The 18,896-nt window shown below is 46.3% G+C and overlaps 1 protein-coding gene across 3 annotated transcripts in view; it reads right to left on the bottom strand.

The window, feature by feature from the left end:
• The window catches only part of SYTL3 (synaptotagmin like 3), an 84,438-nt gene extending 68,151 nt beyond the window's left edge, over positions 1 to 16,287 (bottom strand). Inside the window, exons 1-5 of one of the 3 annotated variants that reach the window (XM_034669395.1) lie at positions 15,900 to 16,285; positions 15,076 to 15,196; positions 7,664 to 7,854; positions 5,656 to 6,280; positions 3,317 to 3,535 (exon numbers count right to left, since the gene is read on the bottom strand). In XM_034669395.1, the coding sequence (XP_034525286.1) occupies positions 3,317 to 3,535; positions 5,656 to 5,765 (329 nt within the window). In that variant the 5' untranslated portion in view covers positions 5,766 to 6,280; positions 7,664 to 7,854; positions 15,076 to 15,196; positions 15,900 to 16,285. Of the gene's footprint in view, positions 1 to 3,316; positions 3,536 to 5,655; positions 6,281 to 7,663; positions 7,855 to 15,075; positions 15,197 to 15,899 lie in introns of all 3 variants that reach the window. The other 2 variants (XM_034669396.1, XM_002915112.4) reach the window with 2 other exon arrangements.
• Between the last annotated feature and the right edge of the window lie 2,609 nt (positions 16,288 to 18,896).

Below are 18,896 nucleotides of genomic sequence, written 5' to 3'. Positions count from 1 at the left end.
AGTGCCCCTCTACCACAAAGGATGGAAAGACCACACCAAGATGGGTAGCAGAGGGGGGGACACGGACTCACAAAAGCCCACCCCCCACCCCCTGCACAGAGACTCACAACAGGGAGGGATCTCACAAGTGCAGAGTTTCTCCCAGAGGAGCGAGGGCTTTGTGCCGCCTGCCAGACACCCCAACCCTTGGGACCTGCACCGGAGAATGTGCCCCGAAAGGTCTTGTTTAGAAAAAGCAATGGGGCTTAAGTCCAAGGGGCATGTGGTCTCACTCACATGGAGACCCAGGACCAAAGCAGGTTTGAAAAGCATCTAGATTGTATGTGAAGGAGATTCATTTGCTAATCTGAAAGCATCTGCCAGAGGGGCGGGGGTCAGGGGGGACTCTCTCCAGAGATGAGCACCATTTCTGCACTCTCCCTCTCCCTGGCTAGCGTAGGCAGGTGCACAGAGACGCGGCACTCTCCCGCTGCCTTGCTGGAGCCCGCGCGCATGCGAGATGCCCCACGCTCCCGCTGCCTTACGGGGGCTGGAGGCTACAAGTGGGCCCAGCGTTCTCCCACAGCCTTGCTGCTGAGGGACATGCACAGCCAAGGCGTTCTTCCACTGCCTTCCTAAAGCCGGTGGGCACGCTCCACCCCTCGCACTCTCCAGCTGCCTCGCAAAGCCAGCAGGTGCATGCAGCCCCACAGACGACACCCATTGATCACCTGGCCCTGGCAGCCAGGGGGCTGGTGTTCCTGGGCTCCACAAGACTGTGACAATTGTAAAGACAGTTCCTGGCCGCCTACAACCCCCAGGAACTGAAGCACATCCCCAGTCTCCCTGTGAAAAAGGCCTATTTACTTGGCCTGGAGCTTTCGCCTGAGGGGCAGACTTCCTTTCTGCCACACAACCAAAGGTTATGAAGATGTTCTCAGAGAACACAGGCAGGGAGACAACATCCTTGCGCTCAGCACTGGCTTTGCTATGGCTCTCTGGAACCTCCTAGGAAGGAGCTCATGCACTCGTCTAGAGCCCTGAGTTTTGCAACTTCCACCCAAAGGACACCTCCGGATCTCCTGGTCTGGAGCTCAGGAGAGTTTATGGTTGTGGTCCCACAGGACTGTATCTATTTGCATGCTGTAAAAGCTGCTGCCTACAGCTCTGGCTTCCAATCAGCCTGAAACTAGGTTCTAACAGATCCTTCCCTTTGGAACACTGACAGATCTTGGCACACCAATGGAGCCCTATCAGGAGTAAATCAGGCTGCTTGGGCAATCACAAAGTTTGGAAAGATAACCGAGAGGTAGGGCAAGGTTAAACATCAAGGTTCATCACCCACACAAGGCCCCTCCTTTAAGATGGGGAGAGGTTCCTATTTAGAAACATATAGAAATGAACACAGAGTGGGATGCCTGGGTGGCTCAGTTGGTTAAGCATCTGCCTTTGGCTCACATCATGATCCCAAAGTCCTGGGATCGAGTCCTACATTGGGCTCCTTGCTCAGCGGAGAGCCTGCTTCTCCCTCTGCATGCCACTCCCCCTGCTTGTGCTCTTTCTCTCTCTCTCTCTCTCTCTGACAAATAAATAAAATCTTAAAAAAGAAAAAAAAGAAACAAACACAGAGAGTCAAGCAAAATGAAGACATAGAGAAGTATGTTCCAAATGAAAGAACAAGGTAAAAATCTCCAAAAAAAATACGTTACTTTCATAGAAATGGGTAATCTACCTGATAAAGAATTCAAAGTAACAACCATAAAGATGCTGACCAGACTCAGAAGAAGGCCAGATGAGCACAGTGAGAACTTCAACCAAGAGATGGAAACCATCAGCAAGTGCCAAGCATCAGTCACAGAGCTGAAGCACACACTGGATGAAGCAGAACAGATCAGCAATCTGGAAGGCAGGGCAGTGGAGCTCACCCAAGCAGAGCACAAAAAAGGAAAAAGAAAGAAAATGAATTCAGCCTCACAGACTTATGGGACGACATCAAGCAGAATACTGAGTCACATTACAGAGGCCGAAGAGAGAGAGAAAGGAGCAGAAAATTATTTGAAGAAAAAATGGCTGAAAAGTTCCATAACCTGGGGAGAGAAACAGACATCCAGGTCCAGGAAGCCCAGAGAATCCCAAATAAGATGAACCCTAAGAGATCACATCAAGCACATCCTAATTAAATGTCAAAAGTGAAAGATAGAAAGAGACTTGTAAAAGCAACAAGAGAAAAACAACTTGCAGCATACAAGGAACCCCCATAAAACTACGGGCAGATTTTTCATCAGAAATTGGCAGCCACGGGGCACTTGGGTGGCTCAGTCGTTAAGCGTCTGCCTTCAGCTCAGGGCGTGATCCCAGCGTTCTGGGATCGAGCCCCTCAGCAGGCTCCTCCGCTGGGAGCCTGCTTCTTCCTCTCCCACTCCCCCTCCTTATGTTCCCTCTCTCGCTGGCTGTCTCTTTCTCTGTCAAATAAATAAATAAAATCTTAAAGAAAAGAAAAGAAAAGAAAAGAAAAGAAAAGAAAAGAAATTGGCAGCCAGAAGGGGGTGGGATGACAAATCCAATCCAAAGTACTGAAAGGAAGAAAGCATCCAAAGAAGAATACTCCACCTTTCAAGGTTATCATTCGGAATTGAAGTACAGATAAAGATCTATTGTGGTGATCACTTTGCAGTGTATACAAACATGAGCTCATTACGCCGTGTATCTGAAATCAATATAATGTCATATGGCAATTATACCTCGATAAAATATTTTTTAAAAAATAATGCAGCGTGCCTGAGTGGCTCAGTCAGTTAAGCACCTGACTCCTGATTTCCGCTCAGGTCATGATCTCAGGGTCCTGGGATCGAGCCCCGCGTGGGGCTTCATGCTCAGTGGGGAGTCTGCTTCAGATTCTCTCTCTCCCTCTGCCCTTCCCCCTGCTCATGCTCTCTAAACAAACAAACAAATAAGTAAAATCTTTAAAAATAAATGGCGCTACACAGGATCAGTCTAATATTCCCCATGTTAAGATTCACTTGACTTTCTCTGGAAAAGATAAATTAAGCTCTTGAAAAACTTAGGCACCTAGTTACGAATTCCAAATGAATCTTAACTCCTTAGCCATTAAAAACAAATATTTGTAAATTAAAAGAAAAAAAAACCTTTTTATATAATAAAATTTGTTTTTAAATTACTGTAACTTCCGAGTCTAGAAACGTAGCTTCATGTGAAGCCCTCCGTGAACATTAACCAATCGAACTGGAGGAGTGACGACGCTTTGTCAGCCTTTGGTCTGGGACCGTCCCCATGGCCCGAGTCCGCAGGGGGGACGTGAACACCCCGGCCATCTCACCTGTCCTCGAAGCACACGGTGCACTTCCAGGCGCTGGTCTTCCTCAGGAACACTCGGCACTCAGAGCACACGCGGTGGCTGCAGCCCTTGCACACGGCCCCCCGGTTCAGCAGAAGCCCCAGCTCGCGCTGGCAGCGTGCACACGACTTCTCTTTGTACTCCTGGCTCGTGCTCTTTGCTCCTCTCCACCGGAGATGCTGCAAGTGTGTCTTCAGTTTCCTGCAGCCCAGAGAGTCAAATGATAAGATATGGCTGAATGAAAGGACAGATGCCAGACACACTCTTCCATGGCGAGGGCCCCAACAGTACCACCCCTGGCAAGAGAAGAAAGAAGGGGTTTTGGCCTCCAACAAACCCAGCTAACAACACGGCTGTGTGACCTAGGGATCTCACTCAATCTCTCAGGAAAGAGGCTCAGAGATTTTCTCCACAGTGAAACAGAGATGAGAAAAAGGTCACCTCCCACGGATGCTGGGAGGATTCAACGGCAAAGCCTAAAAAGTGCCTGGCACAGCGGGTTTAGCCTCTAGTGTTGTTCTAAGCTATTCCCTCCATGTCCAAAGGACATCATCACGTTAGCAAAGACAGAGAACAAAACAAAACAAAACACACAGAGAGAGAAAATGGCATCAATTTTAATACAGAAGGCATGGAAAGATCTATAAAGATATCCACACCTGCTATTGTCATTAAGTTAACCAATAAAATTATTTAACCGATGCTATGCTTTGGTACTGTTTTTTTTTTTTTTTAAGATTTTATTTATTTATTTGCGGGCAGAGGGAGAAACAGACGCCCCGCTGAGCAAGGAGACCAATGCAGGACTCGATCCCAGGACCCTGAGCCGAAGGCAGCCGCTTAACCGACTGAGCCACCCAGGCATCCCAAATACTGTTTTGTTTTGTTTTTGTTTTTGTTTTTTAATGGGTGGTCAGTTCACTTCCAGTCCCTATTTCCCCGAGACAATAGTCTAAGTGCCAAAGGACCCCAAAGACGTGTTATTAACCAGAACACTCTTTCACAAAATGTCTCTGCTAGCTACCTTTAGAAGAGAGAAGCCAGTCCCGAGAAGCAAGCGTGTATTCATTCAACTTGCAGGATTTGCTCTAGTCTATACCCTCTGGAACAAAGCTTCCTGACCACAGTGTGCATATTACTTTGTTGATATTCAAAATGATGTTTCTAAATCACTGAAAGCCCTCTCATCATCAGGGACAATTCCATTTTGTTCAGTGTATTATATTTTTTAGTGGAAGAAAGTACAAGTACACTTAGAGAGCTTGGGGATAACAGGGGAGGATAGAAAAAGGACATATATCTTCCAGTTAACCCGCAAACATCTCTCACTCCTCAAGCATTGGGTGGCCCTGAATTTTATTTTATATGTGTATTTTTCTTGGCAGACTCTAAAAGAGTTCTGCTGTTAAAAACAAAACAAAATGTGGGGCGCCTGGGTGGCACAGTGGTTAAGCGTCTGCCTTAGGCTCAGGGCGTGATCTCGGCATTCTGGGATCGAGCCCCACATCAGCCTCCTCCGCTGGGAGCCTGCTTCTTCCTCTCCCACTCCCCCTACTTGTGTTCTCTCTCTCGCTGACTGTCTCTCTGTCAAACAAATAAATAAAATCTTTAAAAAAAAAAATGAAAAAGCCTATTTCACGTACTTATTTTCCAGTCTTCACGTCCTTTACAGACATTGACAAACAAGGCATCGCCATTTGTAAGGGTGGATCTCGACCAGTAACAATCGGCAGCTTGATACTGTCTAGCCCTGCCTTATTAAGTGTTACACCAAACAGCGCGCGCAGTTTCCAGGCAGACAAGGAAAGAAACTTCTATTGACAGATCCGTCAGGGAACAGGCTGAACAGGTTCACATTCTATGCTCCCCCTCCCCTCCAAGCCAACTTGGAAGCAAAAGCACACAAAGAAAAAGACAGGAATGGATTGCAGCCGACCTGCTGTTTCTACGCTGCTTTCTCGGCTTTTCTGTGTGCCCTTGGTGACCCCCACCAACAATTTAGGCAACCCTGTGCTGGAGGTCTTGCCCTCGAGAGGTGGAGTAGAAGCCTACAAACAAGGGACAAGCAGCAGACAACAAACTTAGCACAAAAAGGCATTGTTTGTGGTTCACTTAAGAACCACAGAAGCGGCCTCCCTTTGCCCTTACTGTGGGGAGCTCAGTTAGAGGGCAGGGCTCCCTGGCCGCCACCCCTCACGGGGCCACTTGCAGAGGGGACGCCCGGTTGCCCCGTGGCCAGCAAGCAGCAGCGAGCAAGCAGGTGGCAGCAGGCTGCCAGCAGGAACACCCAGAGACTTGCACGCATGTGGGGAACAGCATACCGGATCCTTTCTTCCTCGATGTTTTGAACCGCCTGGTCTCGGTACAGGACCTGGAGGATGACCTCGCGTTCCAAGTCCTGGAGGGAATTTAGGCTGACTTCCCGGGCCATTCCTTCTGTCGTGCGTAGCCCCGCGTTGAGTGTCACTCCAACCGAGCACCCCTGTGCTGTGCGTGAGCTCAGAGCGCCCAGGAGAGCCCCACGTGCTTGAAAGTGCTCCTTCTCCTATTTCATTGGCGACTGTCTCGCTCGTGGCTCTTTTTTTCCCCCTTTTTAACTGCGTCACACTCCTCAGAAGAAGAAAGCCCCAAGAGTCTGCCCCTCAGCCGGACTCGTGGCTCCCAGAGCCTCACGCCACCCGGGGAGCTTTTCCACCGGGCCCTACCGCTGCTTCTGATGTCCGTCTAACCCAAAAGCATATCTCTTTTCTGAGGTTTTGCCAGAGATTGTTATAAATCAGGCACGGCTCCAAGCAGATAATTTCTGCAAAGCAGAAGTGAGCCCCAATCCGAGGGAACTTAGAAATGGCAGTTAGAAGAGTTTCGAGGACATTCAGAAGCTAACCTTCCCCTCCAATGCCTTCGGGTCAGCAGTAATGGTCATTAAAAGCCCAGCCAGCTCAATGCCTGTAGAAAAGACAACAACAAAATGGCCTCATTTTCCTGGCTCGTGTGTGTCTGCGGCATTAACTTCTGGACACACAAAATGTTCCACACAGACCTTTGCACCTTCTGCCATCGTGATAATGTAAGATTTTAAATTTTATTAAATTGGCCTTCTCATGTTTCTAAAAGCCACAAACTTCTAAACTTGAATTATTCGAAGATGAATCTGGTATCTCCAGTGATCAGAGAGGCATAAAGGCCCATGTTTAATGTACATCAGCCTAATTGAAAATAGATTAGAAGAACTCAGCGTGCTCAACACTTAGCTATTAGTTTTACAATTACCTTCAAAACTCAAAAAAAATCGATCAGTTGAGGATGTTTGAAGGAACATCCCACAACCTCTATCTATCAATTATTTATGGTTTTTAATGGTTTTCAAGGATGTCTTACGCATGGGGTCTTGTTTCTGTTTAATGCTGGTTGAAAGGTTCTGCTTACATTCCCCCTGCTTTTTTTTCTGCATTGGAGACACTGAGCTCACATGACCTTCAGTTTGTTCCTCCCCCCAACCAGGAAGATGGTGTTGAATTGATAAAACACTGGCTAGATGTGTATCAATGAAATGCAGAAAGTGTAGATCAAAGCAGTATACTTTCGGTAACGCCATTTTGCTATCAAATCGACATGATTTCCTTAGTAATAAGACTTCCTTTCAATGCTTTAGAAGCTAAACTTTTGTTGGGCTTCAACAGAAATTTGCATTATATTAATTTATGATCCATAACAAATTATTGAATAAGAGGTTAACAGAGCCCTAAGGGATCATTTTCTTTAAGAAAAAAAAAAAGGTTAAGAATCTCTGCTTAATCTTTGGTAGTCTGGTGAACCCTGTGTATTTAAATGCATAAAATAAAATACATTGAATTACAAAGGAAATCGTTTATACTGAAATGTTTTAATATAGTAATATATATGTTCATTGATGCATGAAATGAGATCTAGCAGTGATCTAACAACTACTGTAATTTCAAAATAGTGATGACTATAAGTAATATTTTGAGATATCTACAACATACATCGTGGCATGAAAATATGTGTGATTTCAATTAATGACAGTTACCAGTCCTTCTAGTTCTACTGTGGTTTGATGCCTGTATTCATAATGGAAAGAAAGGCTAAATTTTAGTTAAGAGGTAGATAAATAAAGATGTAATCTTTTTCCTATCCATGTTCATGGCCCTATAGGCTAAGGAGTCATGGCTTAAGGGAGTCTACGTTACTCCACTGTGGGACAAGTTAAAATGCACAGCTCACCCAAATGCACAGGTTGCATGAAGAGTAGGAAGACGCAGAGCTCTGAAAGGGGCACTCTTGGCCTCTAGTCTTCAGGGAACTACTCACCAGTGCCTGCCCTCAAAAGGCTTCCAATCCAGAAGGCGGGAAAAGGACAAAGCAACAAGGACTCTGGGCTCTAGTCCAGGCTGGCTGGTGTTCACTGTATGACTGGTGTAAAGCTTCAATCCTCGTTGCTCCCCAGTTTCTGGATGAACAGATGGAACTCACAGATCTTAGTTCCCCAAGGCTTGGAGTCTCTGGAAAAGAGGAAAGCAATACGGAATAATCAAGTAACAAATGATAAGGTGCAAATTGGCCCATATTTGGCAACTTTATGAGCCAATTTCTTTAAACTTGCCCCTTGGTTCTTCTTCCTTCTTATTTACCACTGGACCGAGAACTATACAGTTGACCTGACTCTCAAGTATTTTAAATGAACATTTTTGCACTTGGCTCAAAACACATGATTTGCGGGCACCGAGCTTTCTTTTCATGTGGTTTTTATGCTCCACTCTCTAGCTCTGGTCATGCGGTACAAGGGTGGAAATGACATTGACAAGTGGACTCACTGGGGGGGGTCCTGGCACACACAAATGTTCACTCATTCAGGTGGCTGGGTTTTATAGAAATACAGGATTCAGTTATCACGTAAAAACATTCCTCATACTTTCAAATCTGTGGCTATGGCCTCCAGTGGGAAGGGCCCTCTTCATGGGTGAGAGGAGCTCACCCTCCCCCCAGCGGCCACTCACTCCTACATATGGAAAAGTAAAATTTGGTTTATTTCTCAGATCCATCCATCCATCCACCCATCCATCCAGTAAATATTTATTGAGGACCTTCCAAGTGCCAGACACCGTTCAAGTGCTTAAAGCATATGACTTGACTAGTGATTTACACTCTATTCCATGTGTAACAAGACTATGATGTTGCTTATGCTACAAGCACATAGAGGATAATTAAAGTAAAGTCAGACAACAGCAGGGCGGAAAGAGGAGCTCATTCTACCCGGAACCTGCAGTGGCAGTCACCGTGCTTGAACATTAGATGTATTTCTGACCTTCCTAGTTGCCTAGGCAAAACCAAACAAAATGAAACAAACCAAAACAAAAAATCAAGGTGAGGTATATCATTCTGATAAACCAAAGGAAGATGAGAAGGACTTCCTCGAGGTATAAAGTGCATAGACCGAGAACACAATCAATCATTTATTTGAGCCATGGTTCGGCAGAAGAAGCAAAATTGTACTTGAGGGATCATCATTATGCTGATCTTACAGCTAAGAGGTTAGCGCCAAATCATAATTCACTGAAAGCATTTCAAATAGAGATCAAAACACGGTGTTTTCTGGTATTCCAAGGTGATGCTGGCATAAAGCTTAGAAAACCAGAGGATGGGTGTTTGGTATCCATCCCCATATTTTTGATTCTTGAGTTTCAGATATTTGATTCTAGCTTCTGTAAACCTTCAGTCATTCAAGCCCTTGGTCAATATTTACTACAAGTAAAGCCTTCTATCGTTAGATGGAAATTACTTTTTCCTTTAACCTGAAGGATCTGTCTCCAGATCCTCTCTAAACAAGGGGTGACTTTTTGAAATGGTGTTGTTGGTACTGTAGGGAGCATCATGCCAGGGTCATAAATAGGTTCTGCTCATAGCGCATCACCCCAGGATCATCAATCAGCAAGATTCACAGAAACCAAGTAAGATGCTTTCTCTTTGGTGTCCAGGGTCCTCCTAGCATCCCACTGGCTTGGTGGCTTGGATACTCCATTTACCACGTTTGAGCCACGGTTGTTTCACCTCACTGGGACGCACCCAGGATGTTCATGGGGGCAGTACCACACTTTCCTCTTTAGAAGTTTCTGGGGTGCTTTTGGTTGTGACAGTGACAAAAAACCATCTTGCATCCCCGTGCAATTGCTGACTACCTTACCAGATAATTTGATTAGAAAAAAAATTATAATTATTTGATCAAATATAACTCTTATATAAACACAAAGTATATTTTGCAGGATTTTAATATATTCAGAGTTTTCCAGAATGCAGCTATTGGGTGGGGCGCCTGGGTGGCTCAGTCCTCAAGCATCTGCCTTTGGCTCAGGGTGTGATCCCGGCATTCTGGGATCGAGCCCCACATCAGGCTCTTCTGCTGGAAGCCTGCTTCTTCCTCTCCCACTCCCCCTGCTTGTTCCCTCTCTCGCTGGCTGTCTCTCTCTCTCTCTCTCTGTCAAATAAATAAATAAAATCTTAAAAAAAAAAAAAAGAATGCAGCTATTGTGTAGATTGAAGGAAAACTATACTTTGTTTCACTTAGAACCTTAACAAGAATTGTTTATCATTTCAGAAAGTTGCATCACCAAAGGCAACATTGCTAGTAGTATCCAAATGACTCCTGCCATACGCTGGTAACAATCTGCATTTGTAGATGTCATATTCAACGTGATTCTATTTACACAAACATCGGACAACTTCACTGGATCTTCTAACATAGGTTACATGTCCAAGTTCACATTATATGGTAAAAATATATAATTTATAAAGTCCTCTTATTTCTCTTTTTATCACGATAATTGTGTTGTAGTCGTAGTAGCGTGTAGATAGATTTTAGTATACATGAATTCCGTTCTGGATAGTAAAAGGTGAACTACAATATATTTCCTATAACGAGTGAGCACGGAGTTTCATAGTTTTAAGGGGCACCTAAGTGGCTCGGTCAGTTAAGCGTCCAGCGCTTAATCACAGGCTTGTGAGTTCAAGCTCCGCACTGGGCTCCACGCTGGGCATGGAGCCTACTTAAAAAAAAAAAGTTTCATAGTTTTAAGAACCACTGAATTAGAAGATCCAATCATTTCATTTAATTATATAAATTAAGTTATATAATTCTCTTGTTCATGTTTCAACACATTATGGGGCTTAAAGGAGAATGGGGTTTGGGAAAGAGAGAATGCTTGGTTCTCATTGGTTGTTGGGTGTTTGGGGGGCTTCGGTTTATGAATTTGCATATGCAATTTCAGGTCTGATCTCCAGGTTGTAGTTGAGAGCTCAGAGTTCTTTCAATGCAAAATATTTGAATTATTTCAGCTGCGTTTTTTCAGTCCGCTTGAACGGAAGTTCTGGGGCTCTTTCTGAGCTTTAATCCAGTTAGGATTTGAATTCTTAGAAGTTTTGTGTCAACTGCCAACTTGCACAGTCTGCTCCGTGATCCATCTTGCAAATACTCAAAAATGCTTCACTGAAACTGTTCTTAGCTCATCATCTACTTATCCGAGGCAAAGTGCCCCCAGACTCCTGGCAACAATTTACTTGTTTTTAATTTTTTAAGGTTTTGTTGCTGTTGTTGTTTAATGAACTTCCTAGTCCATAGAGGTTTCTAGGGTGGCAGATGGAGTCAGTGGACAGCATTAGCCCATGGTAAACAGCAAGAAAAATCAGAATTTCAACCACCTCCTGGCATTCGCCAGGTGACGTGTACCTTTCCGTTAGGATTCCACTCCTAGTCACCTGTAGTAGAAACCATGTTGGAATAGTTTTCATATTCTTCGAAACATGGATAAAATAAACACGCTCCTCTCACGGATGTTTTGATTGTTGTGATGTTTTGAAGCAGCACATAGAGGTGGTAAAAGAATGATGTGGAATCTGTGAAAATCGGCTGCATGTTGCTAGCTCTGTGTTACGGACCACTGTCTGGGATGACAGAGTCAGGCGGGAGGTTAACATTTGTAACCCTCATGAGTGGGTCACAGGGAGAGCTGCCGGGGGGGGGGGCAGAGCGGACTGAGCCCCCTGGCTTGCACGCAGATGGCTATCACCCACGGGAGGAGCAGTGACAGGACTGAGTGGATGGCGAGGCAGAGGGAGAAGGCGACAGGAGGGGACAGGGCAGTCTTCACCGCAAAGGTGAGGCCCACCGAGCCTGGAAGAGGAGGAGGAGCTGGTCTGAGGAATGGAGAGGGCGCCTCTCTAGGTGGGGACAGTGTATTTACCAACACTGGGATGGGAATGTTGCATTCTTCCTCCAGCACGGGAGCCCAGCTTCTCCATTGCCCGTAAACCAGCTCCGAGGCACAAACATGGCCTTCCGGACCCCCCGCCCCCCGATCTGGTGTCGTCCTACTTCCGCATCCCCACTGCCCAGTGAGCGCTCCGACATTCCCGTGGTGAGCTCATTCGAGACTATTCCCCAAGCACATTGTGCATTTGCTCCCACGCTTCCCTCTGTCCACCAAAATCAAATCCATTCATAGGCAATAAGGGAACACTCGGGAAAGCAGGTGTGGAGCCTGACTGTGTGGGTGAGTAGCTCAGCTCTGTCCCTTACTAACTGCTGGGTGAGTTACAGAAACCTGCTAGGACTGAATTTCCTTATCTACCCAGAGACCTACTGCGCCTGCTTCACAGAGCAGTTGTGAGGATTACCTGTGTGGATACATATGCAGTACTCAGATCACCGTGGCAAGCATATAATAAGCAGTTAATAAACAGTAGCTGTAATTATTAGTAGTAATAGTATCATTATCATCAATATTAATCTTTCAAGGTCCAGATTCATTGCTACCTAATTCAGGAACTTTCTCCTTATTTACAATCAAAATTAGTCACTCCTTCATTATAACACCCTTTTCCTTCGTGTATTTCTCTATCAGGACCTTGACTTCATTCTGGCTTGTATTCAAGAGTGCTTTCTAGTGGTGACATTGGGATTTAGTGATCCCTCACCAGCCAGCAAGTATGTCCTTAATGTGTTGAGAAATGCAGCGAATGTTGTGACATGCCGGCTAGCTTGCAAACCAGGAAGCATGAATTCAAGCAGAGTAGGAAGTCAGGACAGTCAGGTGAGCAAGCAGGCACCCAGCTCTGAAAGCTTCAATCTTCGGGAAACTGAAAAGCACAGGAAAATCTGAGTTATTTTGGAATTTGAGAAGCATGCTACAAAGTGTTTTGTTTTAATGATCTCATGCAGAAAGTCATAGCCTCCTGGCAGGAGGGATGAAGTCTCCCAGATCCGTTTTTCTGAGATGCTCCTTATGCAGTCATTGTCCCGTTCACCTGGCAGGTTCTTAAATTGCATTAATTTTGTCCCAAGGAAAGAAGTCGGGCTCTGTTCTCACCTACAGGGAGCCCCGACCTTCTTCCCATTGCACATTTGTCATCTTGCAATGGTGTCTGCCTTTGCTTACAGCACTCCACAACCAGTCTAATTCTATGTAACAATTAAAAAAAGAAAACCAATACCACAGCACCACTTTGAAGGAAAAATCTCTCACAGCTGCTTAGAGAAGCCTTCTACACCAAACTGCCCCATCTCCGTATCGGTTGGGGTACCGGACAACCTGGGATCGAACCCAATTCCCGGGCATAGGCATGTGCTCTTGGGCCAGGTGCTGAATCTCTGTGAGACTCACTTTCCTGCTCTGCCTCCTCCGTGCTCTAGAGAAAGCTGTCCCTGCTTCACAGGGTTGATTCAATACATCATCCAGGTAGAGACCTAGCACAACGGCTGGAATGAAGCAGCCGGACTCAGGAACACCTCTTCCCTGCACTTTGCACCTCCTGCAGGAAGCCTCCAAGCAGAAGAAGCCATCAGACATTTCTCGGGGATTGACAGGGACAAAGGCAGCCGGGGGGCGGTGCTGGGGTCCCCTCCTAATGCAGCAGTGTACTTCAATCCATTCTGGCTGCATCCGGTCACGCTGCAACCCGGTGCAACTCCGGCATCCAGACACAGTGGGGCTGTGGTGTTCAGGGCGTGGGTTCAACAATGTGGGTTCAGAGGCCTTCTGTGAGCCGAGCGTGTGCCAGGCATTGAGGACGTACAATCAGTAAGAGCCGATCTCTGCATTCCAGAAGTTCACATTCCAGCCAGACAACGGACACGTGAGCACATAAACTATAACACACTGTGATGGGTATAAAAACACAAGAATCTGGGGCGCCTGGGTAGCGCAGCCTTTGGCTCAGGGCGTGATCCCGGCATTATGGGATCGAGCCCCACATCAGGCTCCTCTGCTATGAGTGCTTCTTCCTCTCCCACTCCCCCTGCTTGTGTTCCCTCTCTCTCTCTGGCTGTCTCTGTCAAATAAATAAATAAAATCTTTAAAAAAAAAAGAATTACTTGAAGGAGCCTTTCAAAAAAAAATAAATAAAAAATAAATAAAAACACAAGAATCTGCAGAGAAGGAAGATGCTCGGAGGGAGGCAAGAGTCTCCATGAAGAGCATGCCGAAATGGCTACGAGTGGGGGGTTCTTCCCAGGGGCTCATCATGTGGGACAACTTTGCCAAGGGGACAAAATAGTCAGGTTTTGAAATGACGCCGGCTTTCCTTCCTCGGCCTCACAGCAAAGCCTCACTGGCTCTCAGACCTGCCAAGAGGGCAGCACAAGGACCGCGGGGCTGAAGGAGAAGAGCAAGGAGGCCAGGAAAGGAGTCGTTCTCTGCCTGCAGGCAGGGGCCCCTGTCCTTCCACCCTGTCACCTGTCATCGCTGAGTGGCTGGTCATCAGCTCGCAGGCGAGAAAGCTTCCACACCTGCCGGTGACGTGGGGGACCAGGACGGTGGCAAGGTGGCAAATTGCGGGGGCGTGTGTGCACATGACCAGGACTCTCCGCGCTGCCGGGATGTTCAAGGGAAGCTGCAGAATGTTCTCAAAGCCTGAAACCCACAGCCCTGCAACAGCCCATGGCGCGGGTCACCTCGGGGGCCACAAGCCCCGCTGCTCTGCTCTGACCACAGTGGTTTCCTTCAGAGGCTGCAGCTCGAGAACACAGCCCCGCTACCCTGCCCGGGATGTAGGTAGGGGACCCGGGTGTCACGACCCCGCCCCTGACGCCACACACAAGTTCGTCCCTTTTTGCTCGAGTGTGTCCTTTGTGGAAGCCTGTGCAGCCACGAAGGACACCGGGGTACGTGGCTGAGGCAGGAGATGAACACAAAAGCGGTGGTCTCCGTGGTTCCAACCCCAACCCGGCTGGGTTCGTTTCTGCCGAGGTGAGGCCAGATGGGTGTCTATCAGTTCTTGTCTCTCCTGTCACTTCATCAGAAGTGGGTTTTCCAGGAAGCTGTAAAGCTCAAGTCCCAGCCTCCCCTGCTTGCGCGGCGCGTCCAAGGCCCCATCCCTGGCGTTGTGTTCGTTTTCTTAAGAAAGTCTCCACGACTTATATAAATGTCAAGTCCTTAATATATGAAGTTGCCTGTATGTGCAAATCTAGAAATCTAGAAGACCCGAAGCCTACCCGACATAGGAGAAAGGGGGACGAGCTTCATCTTGCCACCAAAACCCCCCCAAAAGTTCAGTTTTAGAATCAAAAGTCAAATGCTGACATAGAAAGCCATGATTTCTATGGCTTAAACTTGACCTCTTCTTAGGGAAGCATGAAGAAATGAGAATTAAGATTATTACACTATTAGAGATCCCACTATGATAATTGTCATCCTTTTTGTTGTACCAAAAGCAACGATTTATTTAGCACTTACTCTGGGTCAGTCTGACGAGGACTCTGCGTACATGACCTCAGTCTTCGCTGCAACATTGTGAAGTAAGTACGCCCATTTTACAGATGAGGAGGGCGAGGCTTGGAGCGATTAAGTCATTTACCTAAAATCACACTTGGATTCAGGGCTGTTTAACTTCAAAGTCTGGTGTTTTACTCAAGCAGAAAAGCTAAGATTAGAATCTCCCACTATCTTGGCCGAGTAATCTTCTTACACGGATTCTAACTTCGTGGTAAATCCCTAATATCCAGTGAGCATTTTCCTCTCATACTCTCTTCTCTTGCTGAGAAATGTTTTTGCAGGTTAAGAAAGCTTAACCAAAAGAAATTTAAATGACACCCTAACTAACTTACTTTTTTTTTAATTTTTAAAGTACATTTAGGTTCCTTGTCCAAACCAGAAATACAGGTGACCGAACCACTCAATCTAGGAAGTTGATTCCGAGCAAAACGGTAACAAACCATCACAAAGTTACAAGCCACAGAAGAAAGCAAATAACTGCAATAAAGCCAACATAAATACAGTCAAGACAAACACCACCTCGAAAACAGTTCACACCGTGTAGCTTTTAGATGGTGGGTTTTTTGGGTTTGGTTTGATTTTTAACAAAGTCTCAAGGACGTCCTTGAGTAGCACAAATGCACGCTACTCCATAAATTAGAAGTCATCCTCTGTCCAATTTATCAGGTTTTGTCTCCCACCTTTTCGGTGTCATTAATTTAGGCAAAGTGACAGTCACTGTAATCTCTACCTGCCTGGCCCTCGGAACAACCTCCCCGAATGGCCGGGCTCCCATACCCTCCTACCTTTGCATCGGCTTCACAGGAGACAGGGCCGCCTGTCCTGGAGAGAAGGAAGTCAATTTTTGTTCATGTTGGAACAACTGACGCATTTCTCTTTCCTTCCTGTCGGGCCAGAGCTGAAGCAGTGAACCCTCGGGCCCGCCCCACGGCGCCTGCGGCTGCCCCCACATCACCAAGGACCCCGGGAGCGGAGCCGCCCGGAGCCACGCCCAGGGGCTCCTGCAGGCCAGCAGTTGACGTCGTTAGCCGGAGGACAGACCACGCTGACGCTCCTGAAATGTCTCACTCCTACTGAGGAAACCTCAAAAGAGACTAGAGGCTTCAAACATTCACATGTGTTCACCTTTACAAAGGGTTTCACATTGACCTCAAGTGTGAAAGACGAGCGACACTTTGAAGAACAGCTATGAACTGGAAACAAGGCTGGCAGCCACTTTGGGGGGGAGAAGGGGGTACATTGTGCTGAAGCAGAGCATACGTGTGGAGTAGGACACAAATTGTAAGCACACGCTTGTCAGGTTTGCCCGAAGTGAACACACCCCTGGCGAGAACGAGAACGATAACAGCACCCCGGAAACCCCTTCATCCGCCCTTCCCAGTTACGACCTCCCCCACCCCCCAGATAACTGGTATCCGGACCTCTGACACCATTGATTCGTTGTCCCGTTTTGTGTACACGAACATATAGAATATTAACTCTTCTGTGTCTGGTTTTCAGGTCAGCATGTCCATCCGAGTCAGCCACACTACCTACCGCACGCGTGGTCAGAAAACCGGCCTCCGTGCCTCGCAGCCCAACTGTAACGCCAAGGCAGAGCTGGGAATAAAGAGGAACAGGGGCTTTCTTGCTTTGCCGGGCAAAGGGGGCTGCAATATCTCCTTCAAGAAACTGCCAGCCCGCCTGGAGGAGGGAGCTGGGGGGGTTCCAGGGCAGTACAGGAGCTAGCTGGTTTTGACAGGAATTGTGTACTTGCCCCAGCCTCCTTGGTCCTGTCTTTAGGCTGGTACTGGGATCCCGAAATAAAAGGCTAAGAAGGGAGGAAGGCAGGTTTGCGGAAGGGAGGAAAAAGCTTCCTTTAAAATCGCACTTTGCTGAAGCGTTAGCGTAGCCATTTTGATTTTTGTTCAACTTTAGGTTTTGAAGCGGTTTCACGTGTAGTTAGTTTGTTCTTGTTGTGGCCTTATATCGTACGGATATATAAAAAGTTACTCTGCTGTGCTACTGACGGGTGTTTGCGCAGTTCATCCTTTGGGCTAGTCTGAATGGTGCTCTTATGAACATTCTTATGTGGTGTCTGGGTGACTACTCCACGTGTCTGTTGGCTCTGTGCCTAGAAATGGCATTGTCAGCATGTGCTCAACATGAGTAGATGCTGCCGAATCATCCTCCAAAGTGGTTGCGCTAACTTGCGCTGCCAGAAACAAGCTCCAGTTGCTCCACATCCCCCCAGTACTTGATGTTATTTGCCTTTCTTATTTATCCATTCTGGTTGGTGTGTGCTGGTTTGATTTTCATTCCCCTGATACTGAGGGTAGCTGAGCACTTTGAGCATTATTTTATATGTTTATTGGTGATTTGAATAGGATATCTGCTTAGATGCAGGGCCTGTTCAAGTCTTTTGCCTATTTTACTATTGGCTTGTCTGTCTGTTATTGACTTATAGAAGTTCTTTATATATATAGGCTCAGAGTCCTCTGTCAGATATTTATATTACATAGACCTTTTCCCACTCCATGGACTTGTTTTTCCGTTTTCTTACTGGGCTCTTTTGAGGGTCTCAGACTCACTTTTGAGGGTGAGCTAGTGTGAACTCCAATGCAGAGAACGATTCAGGCAAGTCAGATGACGACCAAAGATAAGGTGCACTGTGCGGCCTTGGGAGTCACCAGATCTCTGAACACTCCTGGGCTTGGCTTTCCTCAACTGTAAATGAGGTTCACTTTGCTCATTCCTCTGGCTCTTCAGTTCTAAAATCTCATTCTTCCGTGGCCTGGGAATGTTGACCTGAGATGGTGCATTCCACCAGGTGAGGACCAGGGGTGGGCGGGAGGGGGATACTGGGTTGTGACAAGAGGCAAGAGCGAATTGAGAGGGCAAGCTTTGGGGTAAGACAGAGCAGAGTGACCTTGAACAAACCGTGTGACCTTTCAGAGCCATTTCCCAGTGAGCGTCACAAGTTTCCCTTCTTGTTTTCGAGTTCATTCCATTCATTCACAGATATTGATAATGAGCATCAGGCACTGGCGGAGTGACCATGGTTGGGGACCCCTGGCCCAAGAAGATCTCGGATACATAAAAACTGTTTAGTAGTCATACTATTATTTGTAGGCTAAGATACGAAGTAAATCCATTTAGGAATATTTGGAAGAAAATGTTTCTGGATTAGGATACCCTATAATAATTATTTTCAAAGTATGTGTATTACTTAGCTAGAGCTGCTGCAACGAATACCAAACACTGTGTGGCTTAAACCACAGAAATTCATTTCCTCATAATTCTGGAGTCTAGAAGTTCAAGATCAAAGTGTCAGTAGGACTGTTTGTTTCTGGAAGCCTCTGTCCTTGGCCTACGGATGGCCATCTTGTCTCTGTGTCTTCACAGGATCTCTCTGTGCCTGTCTGGGTCCTAGTCTCTTCTTCTTATAAGGACGCAGTCATACTGGATTAGGGCCCACCCCTATGAACTCATTTTAACTTAACTGTCTATTTAAAGACCCCCATCTCCTTATACACCTTATTTCCAAATACAGAATTTCACATTCTGAGGTACTGAGGGTTAGGACTTCAACCTATGAATCTGAGGAGGGACACACTTCAGACTGTAACAGCAGGATATAGTAAGAAAATATTAGAACTTCTATTTACATTTATTTTTTTAAAAAGCTAAAACTCAAACTTGATTAATGCTTAATAAATGTAGTCATAGTTTAATATATCACAATGGACATAAACATAACTTTGGGATACATGCTCAAAAATTGTTCCTGCTAGAGCGGCAAA

Source organism: Ailuropoda melanoleuca, chromosome 10 (genome assembly GCF_002007445.2).
Source record: "Ailuropoda melanoleuca isolate Jingjing chromosome 10, ASM200744v2, whole genome shotgun sequence".
Classification (NCBI taxonomy): domain Eukaryota; kingdom Metazoa; phylum Chordata; class Mammalia; order Carnivora; family Ursidae; genus Ailuropoda; species Ailuropoda melanoleuca.
The sequence above is the reverse complement of the archived record's forward strand: the minus strand, read 5'-3'. Positions and strand labels throughout refer to the sequence as shown.